Raw genomic sequence first — 22581 nt, 5'->3', positions numbered from 1 at the left:
CGGGGCGAGGCGATGCTTAGTCACTTGACGGTCTATCCGGCGTGACGTCATCTAGAGGCGCCGTGCTAGTAGAGGTTCCTTGAACCGGAAGGAGAACGGTGGTGTGTGGCGGCCGGTATGAGCGGTGCGGAGTTGTTGGCATGGCTGGGCCTGTGTTGGGTTCTGGCGGTGAGCGCGGCTCCTCAGGCTGAGTGTGAAGGTGAGGCAGGTGTGCGGTCTGCTGCATGGCCTGCTGACCCGAGTGCAGTGTGCATGGCGGCTGTCAGAGCAGTGTCCGGTGCGGTAACGAGCCGTAGGGTGGCCCCGGCGGCTCCCAACGGTTGAGTTCGTTTTGTGCCTGTACCTTATAGCATGCGCGCTGACTGTACTGTAGACGTGTCCTGCTGACTCCTGATCTGCACCGGGTCCATTGCCTCTTACTCCGTGTTTATACATTTCATGGGACCCCATAACAAAGCTTAGAGTTACCCCTCCCCCGAGACTAATATTTCCTCGTATTGTAGTATATACAGTAAAATCTCACTTAGCGGACACCTCCCAATAGTGGACAGTTTTTAATTCACAATTCACTGAGTCCCATAAGTGGTAGGCTAGGTTCACACTGCCGAATCTCCAGGCAGAACATTTCCAAAATACTGCAATGTGTTCAGCGAGTTGATCAGCAACGCCATTCTTCAGGCGGAAATTTCCAAGTGGATTTTCCGTTCACAAATTCCGCTTCACAAATTCCGAAGTGTGAATTTGTGAACAGAAACCCATTCACTACACTATACATTTTAACAAGCGGAATTTCTGCCTGTAATTTCAAAGCGGAATTGCAGGCGGAAATTCCGTAGTGGGGGGGGGGGCGGGGGGGTACAGCCAATACCCCAGTAAGGAGCCCAGGCTCCCACTGCACCCCCCTGCAGAAGCCCCAGCACAGAAGCAGAAGACCGATGTTTAACTCATTAAGGAGTCGCTCCCATTCTATAACAGCATGGCCCCACGTCATAGCAGATCAGGCCCCAGGTCTGGGACCCATGGCTAATAGCGCACAGCACTGATCGGTGTCAGGCGCTATTAACCCTTTAGACATGGCGTTCAAAGTGAAAGTAAAACATTGCTGGTCAGCTCAGGGGGCTGTTCGGGATCGCTGTGACGAAATCACGGCATCCCGAACAGCTGTGAGCCAGCAGGAGGGTCCCTTAACTGCTTCCTGGTGTCTGATCGCCGAATGACTGCTCAGTGCCTGAGATCCAGGCATGAGTAGTCAAGGAGCAGAACCATTGATCAATGTAAAAGATCAGTGTGTGCAGTGTTATAGCCCCCCCTATGGGAGCTGTAACTTTATAACTTTGCAAAAAAAAAGTGAATAAAGATCATTCAATCCTCTTCCCTAATAAAAGTTTGAATTGTCCCCCCCCCCCTTTCCCATTTAAAAAAAGTGTAAATAAAAATAAACCTATGTGGTATCGCCACGTACGGAAATGTCTGAATTATAAAAATATATTGTTAATTAAACCGCACGGTCAATGGCGTATACACAAAAAATTCAAAAGTACAGAATAGCGTATCAATACAAAAATGGTACCGCTAAAATCTTTAGATCACAGCGCAAAAAATGAGCCCTCATACCGCCCCATATCCGGAAAAATGAAAACGTTATAGTAGTCAGAATATGACAATTTTAAACGTATACATTTTCGTGCATGTAGTTATGATTTTTTCCAGAAGTACAACAAAATCGAACCTACATAAGTAGGGTATCATTTTAATTGTATGGACCTACAGAATAAAGCGAAGGTGTCATTCACCCCTCCTCCTTCCCTGATTCCCCCCCCCCCCCCGTGCCATTTTATTTCCCCAGTGCCACATCATTTCCTCTTGATCCTCCCTGTGCTATTTCATTTCCCCTTTATTACCCTCTGTGCAAATTGATCACCCCCTTTTTTTTTTTTTACCACCCCCTGTGCCATTCCTTCTCACCCTGTGCCACTTCATAAAGAGGGGGGGGGGGTGATGAATTTACACCAAGGGTAATAAAGGGGGAATTAAATGGCACAGGGGGATCAAGAGGAAATAATGTTGCACAGGGGGTAAGAGGGGGAAAGAAATCATACAGGGGAGGGATAAGGGGTGATTAACATGTTGGGGACGAAGGGCGTATGCATACGCCCGTGGGAATTTTGGTCCCCGTGCAAATGCCCAGGGGGGCATCATTCCCCCCCATGTCGGCGATTGGCGCAAATCGCAAGTAAATTCACACTTGGGATTTGCGCCGATTCCGGGTCATACGGGATCTATGGTGACCCGGAATATAAGGGAGATAGCGGTTGTCTAAGACACCTACGATCCCCCTGAAGGGATAGGAGTGAGGTGGCAAGGGTGCCACCCCTCCTATACCTGCTATTGGTCGTCAGAAGCGACGACCAATAGCAGATGGGGGGGGGGGGGGTTAACTTTCGTTTTCCCCATCCTGCCCACCCACAATAGGCGGGGCAGGGGGGGGAACGAAGGGGACCGAACGCCGAAGTCCACTTACCCGTCTGGAGGCAGCGGGCGACGGTGATCGGCGGGTGGCTATGTCGTGCGGAAGAAGAGGACGGCTCCCTGGATCCTAAGGAAGCCGGTAAGTTGCCTAGCAACATCTGGAGGGCTACAGTCTGAGACCACTATACAGTGGTCTCTAACCTGTAGCCCTCTAGATGTTGCAAAACTACAACTCTCAGCTTGTTCAGACAACTGTTTGGGCATGCTGGAATATGTAGTTTTGCAACAGCTGGAGGGCTACAGTTTGAGACCATTATACAGTGGTCTCTAAACTGTAACCCTCCAGATCTTGCAAAACTACAACTCCTAGCATGCCCAAACAGCTGTTTGCTGTCTGGGCATGCTGGGATTTGTAGTTTTGCAACATCTGGAGGGTCACAGTTTGGAGATCACTGTGCAGTGGTCTAAAAACTGTAGCCCTCCAGATGTTGCAAAACTGAAAATCCCAGCATGCCCAAACAGCTGTCTCGGCATGCTGGGAGTTGTAGTTGCGTACTTCCAGCTGTTGCATAACTACATCTCCCGGCATGCCCTTCGGCGATCAGTACATGCTGGGAGTTGTAGTTTTGCAACAGCTGGAGGCACACTGGTTGGAAAATACTGAGTTAGGTAAGAGAACCTAATTTAAAGTTTTCCAACCAGTGTGCCTCCAGCTGTTGCAAAAGTACAACTCCCAGCATGCACGGTCTGTGTTGGAGTTTTGATACAGCTGAAGGTTTGCAGGTTTAAAGGGTACATTCACACAGGCAGGTTTACAGTAAGATTCCTGCTTCAAGTTTGGGCTGCGGCAAATTTTTCCCCGCAGCGCAAACTCCTAGCGGAAAACTCACCGTAACCCGCCAGTGCGAATGTACCCTAAAAACACTACACTAACACAAAATAAATGGTAAAACACTACATATACACCGATTTACACTGCCCCCCCCCCCCCCCAATAAAAATGAAAAACATATTGTACAGCAGTGTTTCCAAAATGGAGCCTCCAGCTGTTGCAAAACAACAACTCCCAGCATTTCTGGACAGCCACTGACTGTCCAGACATGCTGGGGGTTTAGCAACAGCTGGAGGCACCCCTATGCAATGTCCACCTCTATGCAATCCCTAATTTAGTACTCAAATGCGCATGGTGCTCTCTCTTATTTCGGAGGAAACCGTTTAGGGCCACATATGGGGTATTTCCGTACTCGGGAGAAATTGCACTATAAATTTTGCCCCTTACGAAAAGGAAAAGTTGGGGGCTACACCAGCCTGTTAGTGTAAAAAAATTAAAAAATTTACACTAACATGCTGGTGTTGTCCCATACTTTTTATTTTCACAAGCAGTAAAAGGAAAAAAGACCCCCAAAATTTGTAACACAATTTCTCCTGAGTACGAAAATACCCCATACGTGGGCGTAAAATGCTCTGCGGGCGCACGACAAGGCTCAGGAGGGAGAGTGCACCATATACATTTGAGGCCTAAATTGGTGATTTACACGGGTGGCTGATTTTACAGCGGTTTTGACATAAACGCAAAAAAATAAATACCCACATGTGACCCCATTTTAGAAACTACACCCCTCACGGAATGTGACAAGGGGTATAGTGAGCCTTAACACCCCACAGGTGTTTGACAAATTTTCATTAAATTTGGATGGGAAAATGGAAAAAAAAAAAATTTCACTAAAATGCTAGTGTTACCCTAAATTTTTCATTTTCACTAGGGAAAATAACAAAAAAGCCCCCCAAAATTTGTAACCCCATTTCTTCTGAGTGAGAAAATACCCCATATGTGGATGTAAAGTGCTCTGCGGGCGAACTACAATGCTTAGAAGAGAAGGAGCGCCATTGGGATTTTGAAGAGAAAATTTGTCCGGAATTGAAGGCCACGTGTGTTTACAAAGCCCCCATAGTGCCAGAACAATGGACCCCCCCACATGTGACCCCATTTTGGAAACTACACCCCTCATGTAATGTATTAAGGGGTGCAGTGACCATTTACGCCCCACAGGTGTCTGACAGATTTTTGGAACAGTGGTCCGTGAAAATGAAAAATGTAATTTTTCATTTGCACAGCCCACTGTTCCAAAGATCTGTCAAATGCCAGTGGGGTGTAAATACTCACTGCACCCCTTATTAAATTCTGTGAGGGGTGTAGTGTCCAAAATGGTGTCACGTGTGGGGGGTCCACTGTTCTGGCAACACGGGGGGCTTTGTAAACGCACATGGCCCCTGACTACCATTCCAAACTAATTCTCTTTCCAAAAGCTCAATGGCGCTCCTTCTCTTCTGAGCAGTGTAGTTTGCCCGCAGAGCATTTTATGTCGTAACATGGGGTATTTCCATACTCAGAAGAGATGGGGTTACAAATTTTGGGGGGCATTTTCTCCCATTACCCTTTGTAAAAATGGTAAATTTGGGGAAAAAACTGCAATTTAATGAAAACATTTTTTTTTTCCATTTACACATCCAATTTTAACAAAAAGTTGTCAAACACCTGTGGGGTGTTAAGGCTAACTGTACCCCTTGTTATGTGCCTAAGGGGTGTAGTTTCCAAAATGGTATGCCATGTGGGGGTTTCTGCTGTTCTGGCACCATAGGTGCTTTCTAAATGTGACATGCCCCCCAAAAACCATTTCAGCAAAATCCACTCTCCAAAATCCCATTGTTGCTCCTTCCCTTCTGAGCCCTCTACTGCGCCCGCCGAACACTTGACATACACATATGAGGTATTCCCCTACTTGAGAGAAATTGGGTTACAAATTTTGGGGGGCTTTTTCTCCTATTATCACTTGTAAAAATTCAAAAACTCGGTCTACAAGAACATGCGAGTGTAAAAAATGAAGATTTAGAATTTTCTCCTTCATTTTGCTGCTATTCCTGTGAAATACCTAAAGGGTTACTGAATGTCATTTTGGATACTTTGACGGGTGCAGTTTATATAATTGGGTCATTTGTGGGGTATTTCTTATATGAAGGCCCTTCAAATCCACTTCAAAACTGAACTGGTCCCTTAAAAATACTGATTTTGTGGAAAATTGCTGCTGAACTTTGAAGCCCTCTGATGTCTTCCAAAAGTAAAAACATGTCAACTTTATGATGCAAATATAAAGTAGACATATTGTATATGTGAATCAATATATAATTTATTTGGAATGTCTATTTTCCCTACAAGCAGAGAGCTTCAAAGTTAGAAAAATATAACATTTTCAAATTTTTTATCAAATTTTTTAATTTTTCACCAAGAAATGATGCAAGTATCGACGAAAATTTACCACTACCATAAAGTAGAATATGTCACGAAAAAACAGTCTCTGAATCAAATTTATAAGTAAAAGCATCCCAGAGTTAATAATGCTTAAAGTGACAGTGGTCAGATTTCCCAAAAAATGCTCCTGTCCTTAGGGTCATAATGGGCTCTGTCCCCAAAGGGTTAAACTGCACTGGGAGATTCTCTAATATCGCTGTTTATTATGTTTTATAGGTAATTACACTCTGCAGTGAGTACAGTACAGTATTCGGTCATTTCAAAAGGTTTTTGAGCCTTTCAGCCCAATAGGGGACATCTCTCAATAGCGGACACTTTTTTTTTTATTCCCCATGAGTGTCCGCTATTGGGAGATTCTACTGTACCAGCAGTGACTCACAGGTGACATCTTCTTGGAAACCTTTTTTTTTTTTTTTTTTTATCTTCAAACTTCCATGACGACTTCTTCTGTGCCAGAAAAACATCTTAGAGAGCCCAGGACATACCTGTACGCCCTGGCTGCCGGGTACTTGGGGCACCGAGATGTATATATACATCAAAAGTCCCATCCCGGGTATGAAGCGAGCTTTGAGCACAGGCGGACATCTGTGATCATACAGATTCCTGCCATTCACTCTTCAGATGTTGTGATCAATATTGATCACGGCATCTGAAGTATTACTGAGGGCATACAGACACTTGTTGGACCACCCGCTGCGCAGTTGCGAGGTCCGTTAAGTAATGATGGCCAGCCAGCTCCTACGATATGCCTTCTGACAGACCAGAGAAACAGATCGCAGATAACCCTGATCAGTATTCAAAAGTTAAAAATAATAGCTATAAATTGCTTTGTGCGTTGGTCGACACATCTCTGTGCATGGGGAGAGCTGGTGCTGGAGACAGACCCCCCTGCAAACAGATCTTGTGGATAGGGGATAAGTTAAGTACCAGAGTTCCCCTACAATTTTTACTCTGGAATGCTAGGGGGTCCCCACATCTGCTCTCCACCAGTCTTAAGTTACATGTCTGTGACTATACACCATAGAGAGAGACAACTGGTGAAAAGCAGCTGCAGGAACTGCCCCTTGTTCCAAGTTAATTTCAATCCTAGCATTTCAGAGCAGTTGCCAATCAGCACCCCACATTATAGTGAATGGGGCTGGAAGCCCTGAACTGTTCATTGTCTAGTGGTGGCACGGGGTAACTGCAGCTCAGCTCTCATTGAATAGGAGATGTGCTGCAGTGACCTGGTTAGCTGAGGTACCGGTTGTCGACAACCTGATCAGTAATTGATTGTCTATCCTGTGGCACCAAGAAACCACTAATGGGTTCCCTCTAAAACACTATATAATGTGGATCCCCACTCATGCTGCTAAAATAGCCATGACCCTTTGAGGAATGGACTTCACATGACCTCTAAAGATGGACACAGTTTACTTTCTCAGCACTATATGCTACAGTATTCTGTAGGATCAGGGCAGACAGCTAGCCTTTACTCTTTTGACCTAAAGGGAATCTGATAGCAGAGTCACCCACACAAACTTGAATATACAGCTGACCCTGCCTCTTACACTGTTCACAGTGTAAATATCAGTGCAACCATTTTGGAGATATTGGTCTTGTTGCTAATATTGCAAATCCATGTAAATGCCTTGGTCTGTGCAGTGGAGGCGGGCTGCTGCAGTATGAGCAACACTTTATTCCATCCGTACTGGCCAATGTCACTGCCCCTGCCATGCTTATTGATCACCACATGCCTGTAGCGGGGACGTCAGCTGGAGGGAATGGGAGAAATCGTTGCTCATACTGTGAATTCCCTGTTGCGCAGAACAGGGAACTGACATATTAGCAATGAGACCAATATCTCCAGTTACGGCTGCACTGATTTTTGCACAGTAATCAGAGTTATAAACACTATTCTCATGTCAGATTTCCTATTAAAAAGAAATCTTTATTTGGAATCGGCAAGTACTGGAATAAAAGTATTGGTACTCAATCTTAAAAGTAATGGTATTGGGACATAGGACCTAGTGCTAACCACAGAATACTGGGAACAGGGCAGGAGTACTTTCACTGTCACAATGCCTTTAGTGTGCTGCACAGTGTCTGATCACTTTCGTGTGGGTATATAGCGTAGAAGCAGCCATAGAGGAGCAGTCCTCTAAATAGCTCCATTGGCTTCAGGTTTAGGATTTTCTAAATATGGACATGTGGTTTCCTTGTGTGTATGAGCTTTAACACACAAGGAAACCTCATACCTCTGCAGTGATTTCTATAATTGCCATGCAGATGTATGTATAGTACCTGCCTGAAATATTCTATTACATATCTCAAGATTGTATAGATTTCCATACACATTGGCCCTGATTTACTAAGAGTGGAGTGTAGTTTTCTTTGTGGTTTTTTTTTTCCAACAGATATTTGTCCATGGTATTTACTAAGGTTTACCTACATTTTGCACTTTTCCCTACGTTTTGCGTGTTTTTTTTCTTCCTCTCCACATGCTCTGATCTGTCTGGTTTTCCTCAGTTCAAATCCACCACATTTTCTGTGGAAACCTTAGTAAATATGTTGGGATTTGTTGAATATGTTGGAAACGCCCCCTTTTCAAATACAACACCCGTTTTAACTGCCAAGCCCCTTTTTTCAGGTTTTCTCAGTAAAATGGAGAGTTGGTCGAGTTTTTTCAAATTCTGGCACAGACAGAATTTCTGGCGCAATGCACCAGAATCTGGCACACAACCCAACATAGCAGGTCAGGTTTACAATAGTAAATTAGGGCCATTGTGTAGTAATCATTTGGGCCACTTGCTGGGTACCTAACTCATTGTATAGTATAAAACATTTACAGACCTTTATCAGTTACCGTATTTATCACACGCACTTTAAAAACATAAATTTAGCGTGGGGGGGAGTAATGATGAAGCGTGGGGGGGGGGGGGGGAGTAATGATGAAGCGTGGGGGGGGGGAGTAATGATGAAGCGTGGGGGGGGGGAGTAATGATGAAGCGTGGGGGGGGGGAGTAATGATGAAGCGTGGGGGGGGGGAAGTAATGATGAAGCGTGGGGGGGGGAGTAATGATGAAGCGTGGGGGGGGAGTAATGATGAAGCGTGGGGGGGGAGTAATGATGAAGAGTGGGGGGGGGGAGTAATGATGAAGCGTGGGGGGGGGAGTAATGATGAAGCGTGGGGGGGGGAGTAATGATGAAGCGTGGGGGGGGAGTAATGATGAAGCGTGGGGGGGGAGTAATGATGAAGCGTGGGGGGGGGAGTAATGATGAAGCGTGAGGGGGGAGTAATGATGAAGCGTGGGGGGGGTAATGATGAAAGCAGAGGGGGGTGATTCATGAAAGCAGAGGGGGGTGATTCATGAAAGCAGAGGGGGGTGATGATGAAAGCAGGGGGGTAATGATGAAAGCAGGGGGTACTGATGAAGCAGAGGGGGGTGACGAAGCAGGGGGGTTAAGAAGGGGGATTATGAAGTAGAGGGGGGTTAAGAAGGGGGGATGATGAAGCAGGGGTATGATGAAGCAAGGGGGGTTAAGAAGGGGGAGGGATGAATCAGGGGGCTGATGAAGCAAGGGGGGTTAAGAAGAGGGAGGGATGAAGTGAAGGAGGAGGGATGAAGCAGGGGGTAATGATGAGCAGGGGGGATGATGCGCTGGGGGAATGATTAGGGGGGGGAATCACAGGGGAAAGGAGGCACACGGGATCAGAGGGGGTAAATGTGGCACAGGGGCTGATAAAAGGGGAGGAATGATGTGGCACGGGGGGGGGGGGGGCAAACTGAGGAGCAGGAGGAATCAAAATTGGGGGAATGATGAGGCATTTAGTTCAGAGCTTTCAAGTCATTTATTTTACATTTATTTTTTTCCCTCAAATTTTCCTGTGTAAATGAGGGTGTGTGTTATACGCCATTACGTGTTATACGCCGATAAATACGATATTTTCAGATGGAAAATATTTAAAAAAGTTTTGTTCTTCTTTTATTACTTTACAGCTAGTAATAGGGTTTTCCCTATACTCTGTACAAACACTAAAATGCTGCAGCAAATATGCCGTCTGTGAACATACAGTAATGGATCTGAAAAATTGCTAGCTTCTATTACTTACACTATAAAATAAGTAATGTATTACATGTTTGTGTTTGTCTATGTAATATATTAATAAATAAAGTATGCTTACATTGTTTTGTTGCATTTACTTTGCATTCATTATCCACCTCTATTATCTAGAGCAGAGAGCTGCCACAAAGAATGACACGCTGAACGACACACTTGCCCTGGTGGACCTGGCACATTCTTATTTAAAGGAGTACTCTGGTCCACACTTTTTTCATGTTATCCCGTCCGGGCTGCAAAATAAAAGAAAACGCACTTTCTCTTACCTGCCAACGAGCCCCCGGAGCTCCGGTACAGGTGTTCGGTCCCCGGGCTGTATTCTTCTTACTTCCGTTTAGCCCGGCACGTCACACAGAGCTTCAGCCTATCACTGGCCGAGGCGGTACATCGCTGCGGCCAGTGATAGGCTGAAGCTTCGTGTGACGTGCCGGGCTAACAGGAAGTAAGAAGAATACAGCCTGGGGACCGAACACCTGTACCAGAGCTCCGGGGGCTCGTTGGCAGGTAAGAGAGTGCGTCTTCTTTTATTTTGCAGCCCGGACGGGATAACATGAAAAAAGTGCGCGCCGGAGTACTCCTTTAAGGCTGGGTTCACATCAGGTTTTTCAACTACGGTTCCCGCATATGTTTTCTATCAAAAACCGTATGGGAAAAAACGGATGGAACAGTATGGGAAAAAGTAAACCATATGCGTTTTTAAACAGTATACTGTTTTTAAAAGTGCATACAGTTCCGTCCATTTTTATCTTTAAAAAAAACAGACGTTTTTGAAAATTCTGTCCATTTTTAATGGGAGGGGTCTTGGGTGGGGACTTTAGGATGCAAATGCGCATGTGCAAAGAAAAAACGCATATGGTTTCGCTGTATGGAACCATATACATGTGCGTTTCCCATTAACGTCCATGTTAAAAAAAAAAAAAAAAAAAGGTATGCGGTTGCAATACGGTTTTTTAATCAGAGTCAAAACCGTGGTTGAACACGGTTTGGAGTACTGTTAAAAACCGCATTGCAAGCAAACCGTACACAACCGTATGCATCAGGGTGCATACGGTTTGCAATGCTTTGCCTATGTATACCGTTTTCAATACCGTTCCATATGTTTTCACTAATGAAATCGTATGCGGGAACCGTAGTTGAAAAACGTGATGTGAACCCCCGCCTAACACTTATGCCTAGATGGGAAGATGTATCAAAATTTTGCTAAGAAAAAAGTTAAATAGTTACCTTTGGCAGCCAACAGGTCTCTGTGTTTATTTTCTGAGTGGCCTTCCATATTAACCTGATTTCCGAAGCATCTCTAAATTGGAAGTACAGTAGCATGCTTTTCTTTACGGTTCTCAGTTCATGGATGAAGGACCCTTCCGTTGGATAATGGTGGTACAAAGTGGAAGACCTTTAATCCCCGGTATGCTGGTGTTGCACACAGATGTTTCCATTGGGGGACACAGACCGTGGGTGTATGCTGCTGTCTCTAGGAGGTGTGACACTATGATAATAAAAAAAAGTCAGCTCCTCCCAGCAGGATATACCCGCCTTCAGGCTCTGAGCTAGTCAGTTTAAGCTTAGTGTCTGAAGGAGGTGGTCATGGTCTGGAATTATCCAGACCAGGTCTTCTGATTTATTGTTTTCCTAGTATAGGGACGTGTTAGTTTTTTATTCCTTTTTCTTTCCTGTTTTCAGGTGGGGGCTCAGGGACCCCGTATATGCGCTGCTCAACCCCCTCGCCAACGGTCAGCGCCTGGGTTGGTACCTGATGGGTTCGGGTCCCCTCTATTTCCCTGCTCGCCTCGCTCGAGCATAGCAGCCAGGCATGATGCAGGTAACTAAAGCTGACTGAAGACTTCACTGAAGACTTCATTAGGTAAGTTCTTCTGACTGAGGTAAGTACTTTCCCTCTTTCTCCTCAGGTAAGCGGACTTGCAACTGCTGGAGACCCCCTGTTTTTCGCCCGCCTTTTCAGGTTGGGCTGGCTTACTGGGAATGGACTTTTATTGTGGACTTTATTCTGGGGGAGCAGTGGCACTCTGAGGGGGCATGTATGTTATGTTTGGCACTGTGTGTGTGTAGTGTGTTATGGTGAACAGCGCCTTATATGTGGCTTACAGCCGCGGCGCTAGTACGGGCCGGCTTACTTTCGTTTTCGCCGGCAGCGCCTTATATGTGGCTGACAGCCGCGGCGCTGGTACGAGCGCCGGCAGTCTCTGCTGGCGTATTAACCGCCCGCTCTGTGCCCCCGAGCGCATATGCGAATGACATGTGCGCTCGGGACAAGGAGCGGGCGCCATTACAGCTCCTTCTCGGCCTGGTTTTTAGCTCCGCCCACAGGGCTGTCGGAGCTCTTCTGAGGCACGCATTAGCCTCCAATCAGCGCCGGGGGCGCGAATTTCAGTCAGAGGGGGGGGGCCAACTAGTTAGTGCCTCTGCTGCAGGCACGCCCCCCTCTACCATTGGCCATCCCTTTCTCACTCTAGCTGCATGGAGCTGTTCTCTCTGCAGCTGCCAGGATACACAGACTTATTTGGTCTGTAAACACTGTAGTACCAAAATGCCTGGCTCTGCCGAGCCCACTTGCCCTGCCTGCTCCCCCTGTACCCCCTGATGCCCTTTCGGTCCCGGTGGGTTCAGCCGCTCCACCAGCCTGGGTTTCTTCCCTGACCCAGTATATGGCTGACTTGACCCAAGTCTCCCGTTCGGTGGCTGAGGCCTCCCGGGTAGTGGTGTCCGCCTTGAAGGGGTCTTCCCTGCGCAGGACCTCTGAGAGTGCCCGCTCCTCGTCTTCACATTCTTCACGCTCTCACAAGCGTACTAGGGGTGCCTCGTCTGACTCTTCCATTGAGTCTTCAGATAGACGTGGGCGTTCACCTCGTGGGTCCCGCCCTCCCTGTCATCTGGGCACAAACATTGCTCCTCCAGAGGACGTTCTCGGAATCGCCGCTCTGCCACGACAGAGCCGTGTACCCGGTCAGGGTCGCCCCCCTCCAGGACTGCCTCTACTCATTCACTTCCCCTGATGGACGAGGCTTCCGAGCCGGCATCTGACTCAGAGGACCGCTCGGACTCAATTGCAACGATGAACTCATTGGTGACAGCCATAAGAGACACCTTTCACTTAGAGGACCCAGGATCTTCGGATGTCTATCCATGAGTATCCTTTCATCGTGCTAAGCCAGCACCTCAAAGGTTCAGCTCTCATGCTGACTTTGACGACATTCTGGAATCTGCATGGAAACATCTAGACAAGAGGTTCCCGGGAATCAAGACAATCCAAGAACGTTATCCATTTGTCAAGGACTTTGTCGCTAAGGTGGTTTCCCCTCCCTCAGTGGATTCACCAATCTCTCTGATCTCTAGGGTGACTACACTGCCTCTGGCAGATGCCGCTGCCTTCAAGGATATCTTAGCGGGCTCCCCCCCCAGAGGATCTATCTGCTCTGGCTCTCCAATGCTCTAAAGCTGGGGACTTTCTGTGCGCAGCTTCCATGTAGTCAGCCCGTTGTTCTGCCTTTGCTGTGGGTCACCTAGCGGCTCTCCGCCGCTCTATGTGGCTTAAAGCTTGGAATGTGGATGCCGCTTCCAAAAGGTCTCTCACTGATCTTCCCTTTACAGGTGGCCGTCTTTTTGGCAAACGCCTCGATGAGATTATCTCTGAGGCAACGGGAGGTAAGAGTTCCTTGTTACCTCAAAATAAGGCTCGCCCTTCTTCCCACAGGAAGTCCTTTTTCCTTTCGGACCTCTGGTTCCAGCTAAGGGTCCGGGCAGGCGCCCTCACGGGACAAGAAGGCTCCCTTGTTCCGGGCACGCCCGGCATGGAAGTCAGACTCCAACCGGTCCGGCCGTTTTGCGCCCAAACCGGGCAACCGCAAGCCCACTTCTGCATGAAGTGAGGCCCCCACCCGAGGTTTCTTTTTGGGTGGGAGGTCGTCTCTTGTTTTTCCGAGACATCTGGACTTCACACATTCAGGACTCTGGGGTCAGGGATGTGGTGTCCAACGGTTATCGGATCGAATTCGCCTCCCTTCCGAGGGATCGCTTTTTTCGATCCCGGGCCCCCCGGTCTCCTCCTCCTGGCAAAGCAATTTCGAGCGGCTCTCCAGTCTCTGCTTCTCCAGGGGGTTATCGTCCCCGTTCCTCTAGGGGAACGTTTTCGGGGTTTTCTATTCAAAATTTTTTTGGTGGTCCCAAAGAAAGACGGTTCTGTGCGACCAATCCAACCGTCACCTTCTCATCCACCACTTCAGAATGGAATCTCTCAGTTCGGTGGTGGCGTCCCTGGAACAGGGGGAGTTCCTTTCATCGGTGGACATCAAAGATGCCTACTTCCATGTACCAATATTTCCGGGCCATCATCGGTACCTCCGCTTGCGGTTCCAGAGGGGCACTTTCAATTCGTAGCCCTCCCCTTTGGTCTTGCCACGGCTCCTCGGGTCTTCACAAAGATCCTTGCACCAGTGATGGGCCTGTTTGGTCCAGGGGAATCTCGATGATATCCTATCTGGACGACCCTCTCATTAAGGCTTCGACCAGAGCCCAGACTCTGGTGAATCTGCACGTCACTCTCCACACTCTGACTCGCTTCGGGTGGATGGTCAACCGGGACAAGTCAGTCCTCTGTCCTACCCAGTCTCTAACCTTCCTGGGATTTCGATTCGAAGGCCTCTGCCCTCAATTATCTTCCGCCGGACAAATGTCTGGCGCTCTGGTCGGGGGTCCGCTCCCTTCGGACCCAGGTATCAGTCTCCATCTGCACTTGTATGGAAGTCCTGGGTCGGGTGGTGGCAACTATGAAGGCCGTACCCTTTGCCCAGTTTCATTACCGCCCCCTTCAACTGGCGATTCTCTCTCGATGGAACAGGTCTCCTCTGTCCCTCGATCGTTAGATTGTTCTCCCTCGCAGGGTCCGTCAGTCTCTGCTCTGGTGGCTCCGCACCCCCTTCTTCTCCAAGGGCGGTCATTTCTTCCCCTTCTCTGGAAGGTTGTTACAATGGATGCCAGCCTGTCGGGCTGGGGCGGCGTGTTCAGGGATTGGACTTTTCAGGGACTCTGGTCTCCCCTGGAGACCCTTCTTTCGATAAACATATTGGAATTACGGGCGATTCTTATTTGTCTTCTTCATTGGGAGTCCAGTCTTCAGTCCCGTCCTGTCCACCTTCAGTCGCACTACGCCACGGCCGTGGCATACATAAAGCGCAGCTCGGCAGCCATGGCCGAGGTGACCGAGATTCTCACCTTGGCAGAGAGTAAGGTTCTGGCCATTTCGGCGTTTCACATTCCGGGAGTGCTCAACTGGGAAGCGGACTTCCTCAGTCGGTCTTCACCCGACCCCGGCGAGTGGTCTCTTCATCCGGAGGTCTTCGCGCAGCTCTGCGACCTCTGGGGCTTTCCGGACGTGGACCTCTTCGCGTTCCGGCACAATCGGAAGATCCTTCCGTTTGTGTCCAAGTCCTGGGACCCTCAGGCTCTGGCCGTGGACGCCCTAGTGATTCCTTGGGCGGGGTTCGCCCTACCTTATCTGTTCCCTCCTCTTCCGCTCCTTCCTAGGGTGCTGAGGAAGCTCAAGGCAGAGGATGTCCTCACCTTTCTGGTAGCTCCAGATTGGCCCCGAAGGTCGTGGTACGCCGACTTAGTCAGGCTCCTGGCAGACGCTCCTCTGCACCTTCCGCTCCGCCCGGACCTACTCTATCAAGGTCCTCTTTGCCACCCCAATTTACAGTCGCTGCATTTGTTGCCGTGGCGATTGAGACAGCGGTTTTGAGGGCCCGCGGGTTCTCTTCACAAGTCATTCACACCATACTCTAGGCTCGTCAGCCCTCCTCCGCAAGAATTTACCACCGTACTTGGCGGTTTTATTTTCGTTGGTGTGAAGCTCAGGACTTCTCCCCGGTGACCTTCTCGGTTCCCCGTCTTCTCTCCTTTTTTTTGCAGTCGGGGTTGGAACTGGGGTTGTCTCTCAGTTCCCTTAAAGGTCAGGTTTCGGCCCCTGGTTTCTATTTCTCATGTCCGGACCTTCCTGCAAGGAGTGGCGCACTCTGTTCCTCCTTATCGGTCACCTCCCCCTTGGGACTTGAATTTGGTTCTGAGTGCCCTCCAGGGTGCACCCTTTGAGCCCCTTAGAGAGGTGTCTCTCTGCCTCCTTTCTTGGAAAGTGGCGTTTCTTGTTGCTATCACCTCCATCCGGAGGGTGTCTGAACTGGCAGTTCTTTCCTGCAGTTCTCCGTTTCTGGTGATCCACGAGGACAAGGTCGTTTTCCGGCCAGTTCCTTCCTTTTTTCCTATGTTGGTTTAGGGCCTTTCATCTCAATGAGGACATTGTCCTCCCGTCCTTTTGTCCGGCTCCTTCTCATCCTAAGGAGCGCTTACTAAGCAAGCTGGATGTAGTTTGGGCTGTTCGGTCTTATCTCTCCATCACTTCTTCGTTTCGTCAGTGTGATTCCTTTTTCGTCCTTATGGAAGGTCGTCGCAAGGGACAACCTGCTTCCAAGGCCACCATTTCTTGGTGGATTAGGTCCGCCATTTCGGAAGCCTATCGCTGTAAGGGGAAGATTCCTCCATTCAGGGTTGTGGCTCATTCCACACGTTCTGTTGGGGCATCCTGGGCTCTCCAGAATAGAGCCTCGGCCTCGTCTTTGCACACTTTCTCGAGGCTTTACCGAGTTCATACTTTCGCATCGGCTGATGCTAGTCTGGGTCGTAAAGTGTTGCAGGCGGCAGTGGATCGGCCGTCTGCCTGATTACTTATCTGCTTTGGTATGTCCCATGGTCTGTGTCCCCCAATGGAGCCGATAGAGAAAAGGAGATTTTTTAACACTTACCGTAAAATCTCTTTCTCGAAGGATCCATTGGGGGACACAGCTCCTGCCCTTTTTGGGTTTTTCCTTTGGTTCTCTGTCTGAGGGTGTGTTCAGTTATGTTTTTTCTTCTGGTTCTCGGACAGTTTTGGGTTTTTCTTTGCCCTATTGGTCTCCTCCTATTGCTCTGGAACTTAAACTGACTAGCTCAGAGCCTGAAAGTGGGTATATCCTGCTGGGAGGAGCTGACTTTTTTTATTACCATAGTTTCACACCTCCTAGAGACAGCAGCATACACCCACGGTCTGTGTCCCCCAATGGATCCTTCGAGAAAGAGATTTTACGGTAAGTGTTAAAAAATCTCCTTTTTGTACAGCATCAGCTTCATTTTAGGTTAGGCAGACATCAAGCTAGGTCAGAAAACCTTACAGTATGGGGGAGATTCATCAAAACTAGTGTAGAGGTGAAGGTCAACTTTTCCACTGCACAGGTCTTGATGAATCTCCCCCTATATGTGTAAAATAAATAGACATAAAAGACATAGGTGGACATATAAAAAAAAAAAAAAAACTACTGAAATTTCCACTGTGTGTTCATCATTGTGTCAGAATTTACATGAACCACATTTTCAAAAGTGGCTTGTTTAATTTTTGTGCAAAATTAAACTTTTTGTAAAAAAAAATTGCGGTGATCTGTATATACAGTATCCAAGAATACCACAGAGCTTCTCATGGGACAGTATGTCTGCAAACTAAATGCACAAAAGTGTTGTAGAAAAAGAGGGGCAATCTCGCTAACCTTTTGTGGTTATGTATCAGACACAACCACCTATTGTAGCATGACATAACGGTGCAGCCACCCGGGTATCGGTATTCGGAAGTCCCTCACCGATCAGAAATGCATCAAGATGTGGGTCAAAATGGATCCAGGTACCGTCCACACAATCCATTTTAGATGAAGATTCAGAACTGGGCCGACTTCACTGTCAGATACTGGCTTTACCGTAGGGACGGGCTGCACCTAGATGGGGAGGGTGCAGCTGTGCTTGGGGAGAAGATGGCTAGAAGGGTGGAGAAGTGTTTAAACTAGGGACTGGGGGGGAGGGATAGTGTAGATAGAGAGGGGGGACTTATTAATGTACTTGGGGGTGGAGGGGGGTGTTAGAATAGTTATTAGGGATAGGCTTCATAGGAATAAAAAACATAAACCTTTGAATTGCATGTTGACTAATGCCAGAAGTCTGACCAATAAAACAGAGGAACTGGAGTGGCTGATGTCTGAGGAGAATTATGACATAGTGGGTATAACAGAGACTTGGTTGGACGATAGCTGTGACTGGGCGGTCAACATACAGGGTTATAGTCTATTCAGGAAGGATCGGACAAAACAGAAAGGGGGGAGGAGTTTGTCTTTATGTAAAATCCAGTCTGAAGGCCGCACTGCAGGAGGAAATACAGAAGGTAAAGGATAATGTGGAGTCATTATGGGTAGAAATATGGAGATAAAAATAAAAAAATTCTGATAGGGGTTTGCTATAAGCCACCAAACATAATGGAAGAGGCAGAAGATCAATTACTGAGGCAAATAAACAAGGCAGCAAATCAGAATGATGTGATAATGGGGGACGTTAACTATCCTGATATAAACTGGGAGACTGAGACCTGTGAATCTCATAAAGGAAACAGGTTTCTGACTATAGCTAAAGACAATTATCTGTCCCAAATGGTCCAGGGCCTGACCAGAGGGGGCACCCTACTGGACTTAAATATTAACCAACAGACCTGACAGAGTAACTAATGTGCAGGTAGAAGGACACCTAGGAAATAGTGATCATAATATAATACATTATAGCTTGTTCTTCAATAAGGGAACCTCTCGAGGGGCCACAAAAACAATGAAAGTTTGATCAACTCAACAATATAAAATGGGATAATGTCTTCAAAAACAAGAATACTGATACTAAATGGGAGACTTTTAAAATATCTTAAATTCTCACTGTAAGATGTATATACCTTATGGGAATAAAAGGGTCAGAAATAAAAGAAAACCAATATGGATGAATAAAAATGTTAAGGGGGCAATAAATGACAAAATAAAGCATTTAAACTACTAAACCAGGTCGACAGTGAAAAAGCATTAAAAAGCTATAGAGAAAAATTTAGAATATGTTAAAAACAGATAAAAGCCGCAAAAATAGAGACAGAAAGACAACTAAACTAACTCCAAAATGTTCTTAATTACTTATAGCAAAATAGTTAAAAATGAAAGTGTTGGCCCTTTAAAAAATGATAAAGAAGAAATTATAAACAGGGATTAGGAAAAAGCAAATATATGAAAAAAATTGGGCTGGGGGAGAATGTGTGCAAGTGGGTAAGTAACTGGCTCAGTGATAGGAAACAGAGGGTGGTTATTAAAGGGGTATTCCAGGAAAAAAACTTTTTATATATATCAACTGGCTCCAGAAAGTTAAACAGATTTGTAAATTACTTCTATTAAAACATCTTAATCCTTTCAGTACTTATGAGCTTCTGAAGTTAAGGTTGTTCTTTTCTGTCTAAATCCTCTCTGATGACACCTGTCTCGGGAAACGCCCAGTTTAGAAGAGGTTTGCTATGGGGATTTGCTTCTTAACTTTCTGGAGCCAGTTGATATATAAAATAAAGTTTTTTCCTGGATAACCCCTTTAATGGTACTTATTCTGATTGGGTGACTGTTACTAGTGGGGTAACACAGGGGTCAGTCTTAGGTCCTGTTCTATTTAATATATTTATTAATGATCTTGTAGAGGGGTTGAATAGTAAAGTAGCAATCTTTGCAGATGATATTAAACTCTGTAAAGCGGTAAACACTATAGAGGACAGTGCAGTATTACAAATGGATCTGGATAGGTTGGAGGTTTGGGCTGGGAAGTGGCAGATGAGGTTCATCACTGATAAACTTAAGAATATGCACATGGAGAGGAAAAATCTGAGTTGGGGTTATATATTAAATGGGAGAACACTTGGGTTGACTGACGTGGAAAAGGACTTAGGAGTCTTAATTAACAGTAAATTTAGCTGTAGTGACCAGTGTCGGGCAGCTGCTGCCAAGGCAAAAAAAATCATGGGGTGCATCAATAGGGGTATAGATGCCCACGACAAGGAAATAATTCTACCGCTGTACAAATCACTAGTCAGACCACACATAGAATACTGTGTACAGTACTGGGCACCAGTGTACAATAAAGATATAGTGGAGCTGGAGAGGGATCAAAGACAGGCAACCAGAGTAACGTTTAACACTGGTCCCCCATGCTGGCATCTTTCCTCTACAGTTACAGTTATACTTTTTTTTTTACATGTTGTCAGTTGAGTTTTTCTTCACGTTATCAGTTGGATTTTTCTTAGCTGCTGTCAGTTGGGTTCTTCTTACATGTTGTCAGTTACATTTTTCTTCCGTATTGTCCATTGGGTTTTTCTTTATCTGTTGTTAGTTGGGTTCTTCCTACACATTGCATTTTAGTTCTTTTTAGATATTATCAATGTTTTCATTTAAACCAAGAGGAGACAGCGTGTTCATTTTATAGACCCAAAAAAGATTCTCTTCTGCAAAGGCTACCAAACCTGTCGTTGTTATCCTCGGGAATTTGTTCAATTGCAGTGATCTTAAAATCTCCAAAGTTGTTAATATGTCTCTCTGTCGCATGTCTAGACACACTATGTTTCAAGAATTTACGTATTACATTGTAGCAATGTCCACTCAACCTTTAGAGTACTTTATTCTTGTGCTCCTTCAGATGCCAACTAGATGACTGGCCAATGAGCACAGTTTATAAGCCCAGCCTCTGGTATTTACATGTGGCTGGTCCACTGTCCCAAGAAAGCACTTCTACCTACTGCCGCTTGTCCCTCCTGAACTGTAAGCTCAAATGAGCAAAGACCTCTCTTCCAGTGTCTTAGGAAAGTTTCTTTCATAGTCATTTACAAGGTCACGTTCTTTGTACATAGTACATTGTACCATTGTAAAGCAGTGTGTTATAAATTAATAAATAATACTAATCTTACTATTTACAATTGGCTATAAGTGTATTTTAGTGCATTTTAATAAAGAAACCTTTATATTCATTCCAAAAAGTTGGGGGGAAAATGCATTGCTACCATGAATGTGTCTGATCATTTTGTTATGTATTGTACACTGATTCTAGATTAGTATGTAATATTCCCTTTTTTGACTCACCAACTGCTCAACTGAATTTCATGACTAATATTATCCCCCAGATGGCGCTGCTGCATTGAAACTTTCAATGCTTGAGCTCAAACTGATGTTGTTAAAGGGGTATTCCAGGATTTTTTTTTTTATTTGACTATGCTACAGGGGCTGTTAAGTTGGTGTAGTTCATAATATAATGTCTGTACCTGTGTGTGATGGTTTTCTCACAATTCATATGTGATTTTCACCCCAATATTTATTTTTAACAGCATACAAAATGACTGTTGTCTCAGATTTTTCCCAGGTTGCAATGCGGCCAAGACCTGACCTCACTAGTCAGCTGATGACAGGGAGCCTGTCTGCTTCAATGGGTGGAGGGATCACTTGGTGGGAGAGAGATCAATCTGCAACTAGTGCAACAGCTGTAGGCACCCTAATGAATGCAGCTCATTTATGTTTTAATGGGTGCGGTGGCTAATGTGTGGGAGGGAGGAAAATGGAATAATGGGATTTGTAGGCAAAAACAAAAACTCAAACAGGAAATACCAGTTCGCAAAAAGCTAGCCACAGTGTTATGGTAATCTCACAACATAGCCATTTAGCCCAAGACAAGCGCAGAACCTTCCTAAGCATGTCCATTACTGTCTGCCAGGTACATACTAAAATCCCTTTATGGTGGATAACCACTTTAACTACCATGCTTAACACTATGGGGGAAATTTGTCCAAATCTGTACAGAGGAAAAGTTCCTTTGTTGCCCATAGCAACCAATCAGATTGCTTCTTTCCTTTTTCAGAGGCCTTTTCAAAAATGAAAGAAGTGATCTGATTGGTTTCTATGGGCAACTCAGCACTCAGCAACTTTCCCTCTGGACATGAACGTAGTTCAGTTATTTTTATACTATGACATTTTATTTATGAAAATGTTTTACATGAAAAACACCAATGTGATTTTGGTTTTACTTATTTAGAATTGCTTTTCATGCCCTATGAACAGAGGATACGTTTTTGAACTGTGGAATCACTTAGGACAGATGAGTATTTTGTATATTAAGCCATGTTGAAACCCAGCATGCCTTATGCTTCTTTCTTCTGATATCTCCCATTTGAGGAGAGTTGGGATAACCACAACATCAGTAGTAGTCATCATAGTAGTTGCAGCCAATGTTCACCTAATGTGTATGAGCATCTTAAAAGGGTTAATCCATCATCGAAATACTGAATATATACTGTCCACAGGATAGGCGATAACAAGCTGAACACTAGGGGCTCATCTGCTGGGAGTCCCACTGATTCCAAACATTGCAATGTGCTTTGTCCATGTGGAAAGCGTCTGCCATGCTAAGGCCCCTCTAAGATGCTTCATTCGGGTAGCATTTTGCTAGGCCCTTATTCAGTGTGTTGTAATGATTTGTTCATAACTTGCAGCTACTTTAGATTACATCTAATTGCATAACTAGTAGTTCCCTATAATAAGACATTTTTATGACAATATGTATGCAGCACTTCCAGCATCATTTGGAATCTAACAGAGGGACGTGCAGTGTTATTTAGCCACTCCTCTGGTAGACTATGATAGTGGTCATAGTGCATTATCAGTTTACATTAGGAAAGGGTGTAGAAGAGTGATACACAGAAAAGTAAATATTGATCTGCGTAAGAGTAAACTTCCTTATACTTATAGGGTTTGCTATGGGGATTTTCTCCTACTCTGGACAGTTCTTAAAATGGA

The 22581-nt window shown here is 45.9% G+C and overlaps 1 protein-coding gene across 1 annotated transcript in view; it reads left to right on the top strand.

The window, feature by feature from the left end:
• The first annotated feature begins 6 nt into the window (after positions 1-6).
• The window catches only part of CDNF (cerebral dopamine neurotrophic factor), a 36524-nt gene continuing 13949 nt past the window's right edge, over positions 7-22581 (top strand). Inside the window, exon 1 of the mRNA XM_056573375.1 lies at positions 7-199. Within this exon, the coding sequence (XP_056429350.1) occupies positions 118-199 (82 nt within the window). The 5' untranslated portion in view covers positions 7-117. The remainder of the gene's footprint in view (positions 200-22581) is intronic.

Source organism: Hyla sarda, chromosome 4, assembly GCF_029499605.1.
Source record: "Hyla sarda isolate aHylSar1 chromosome 4, aHylSar1.hap1, whole genome shotgun sequence".
NCBI classification, from domain to species: domain Eukaryota; kingdom Metazoa; phylum Chordata; class Amphibia; order Anura; family Hylidae; genus Hyla; species Hyla sarda.
Note: the sequence above shows the minus strand (reverse complement) of the source record. Positions and strands in the feature narration are given on the sequence as shown.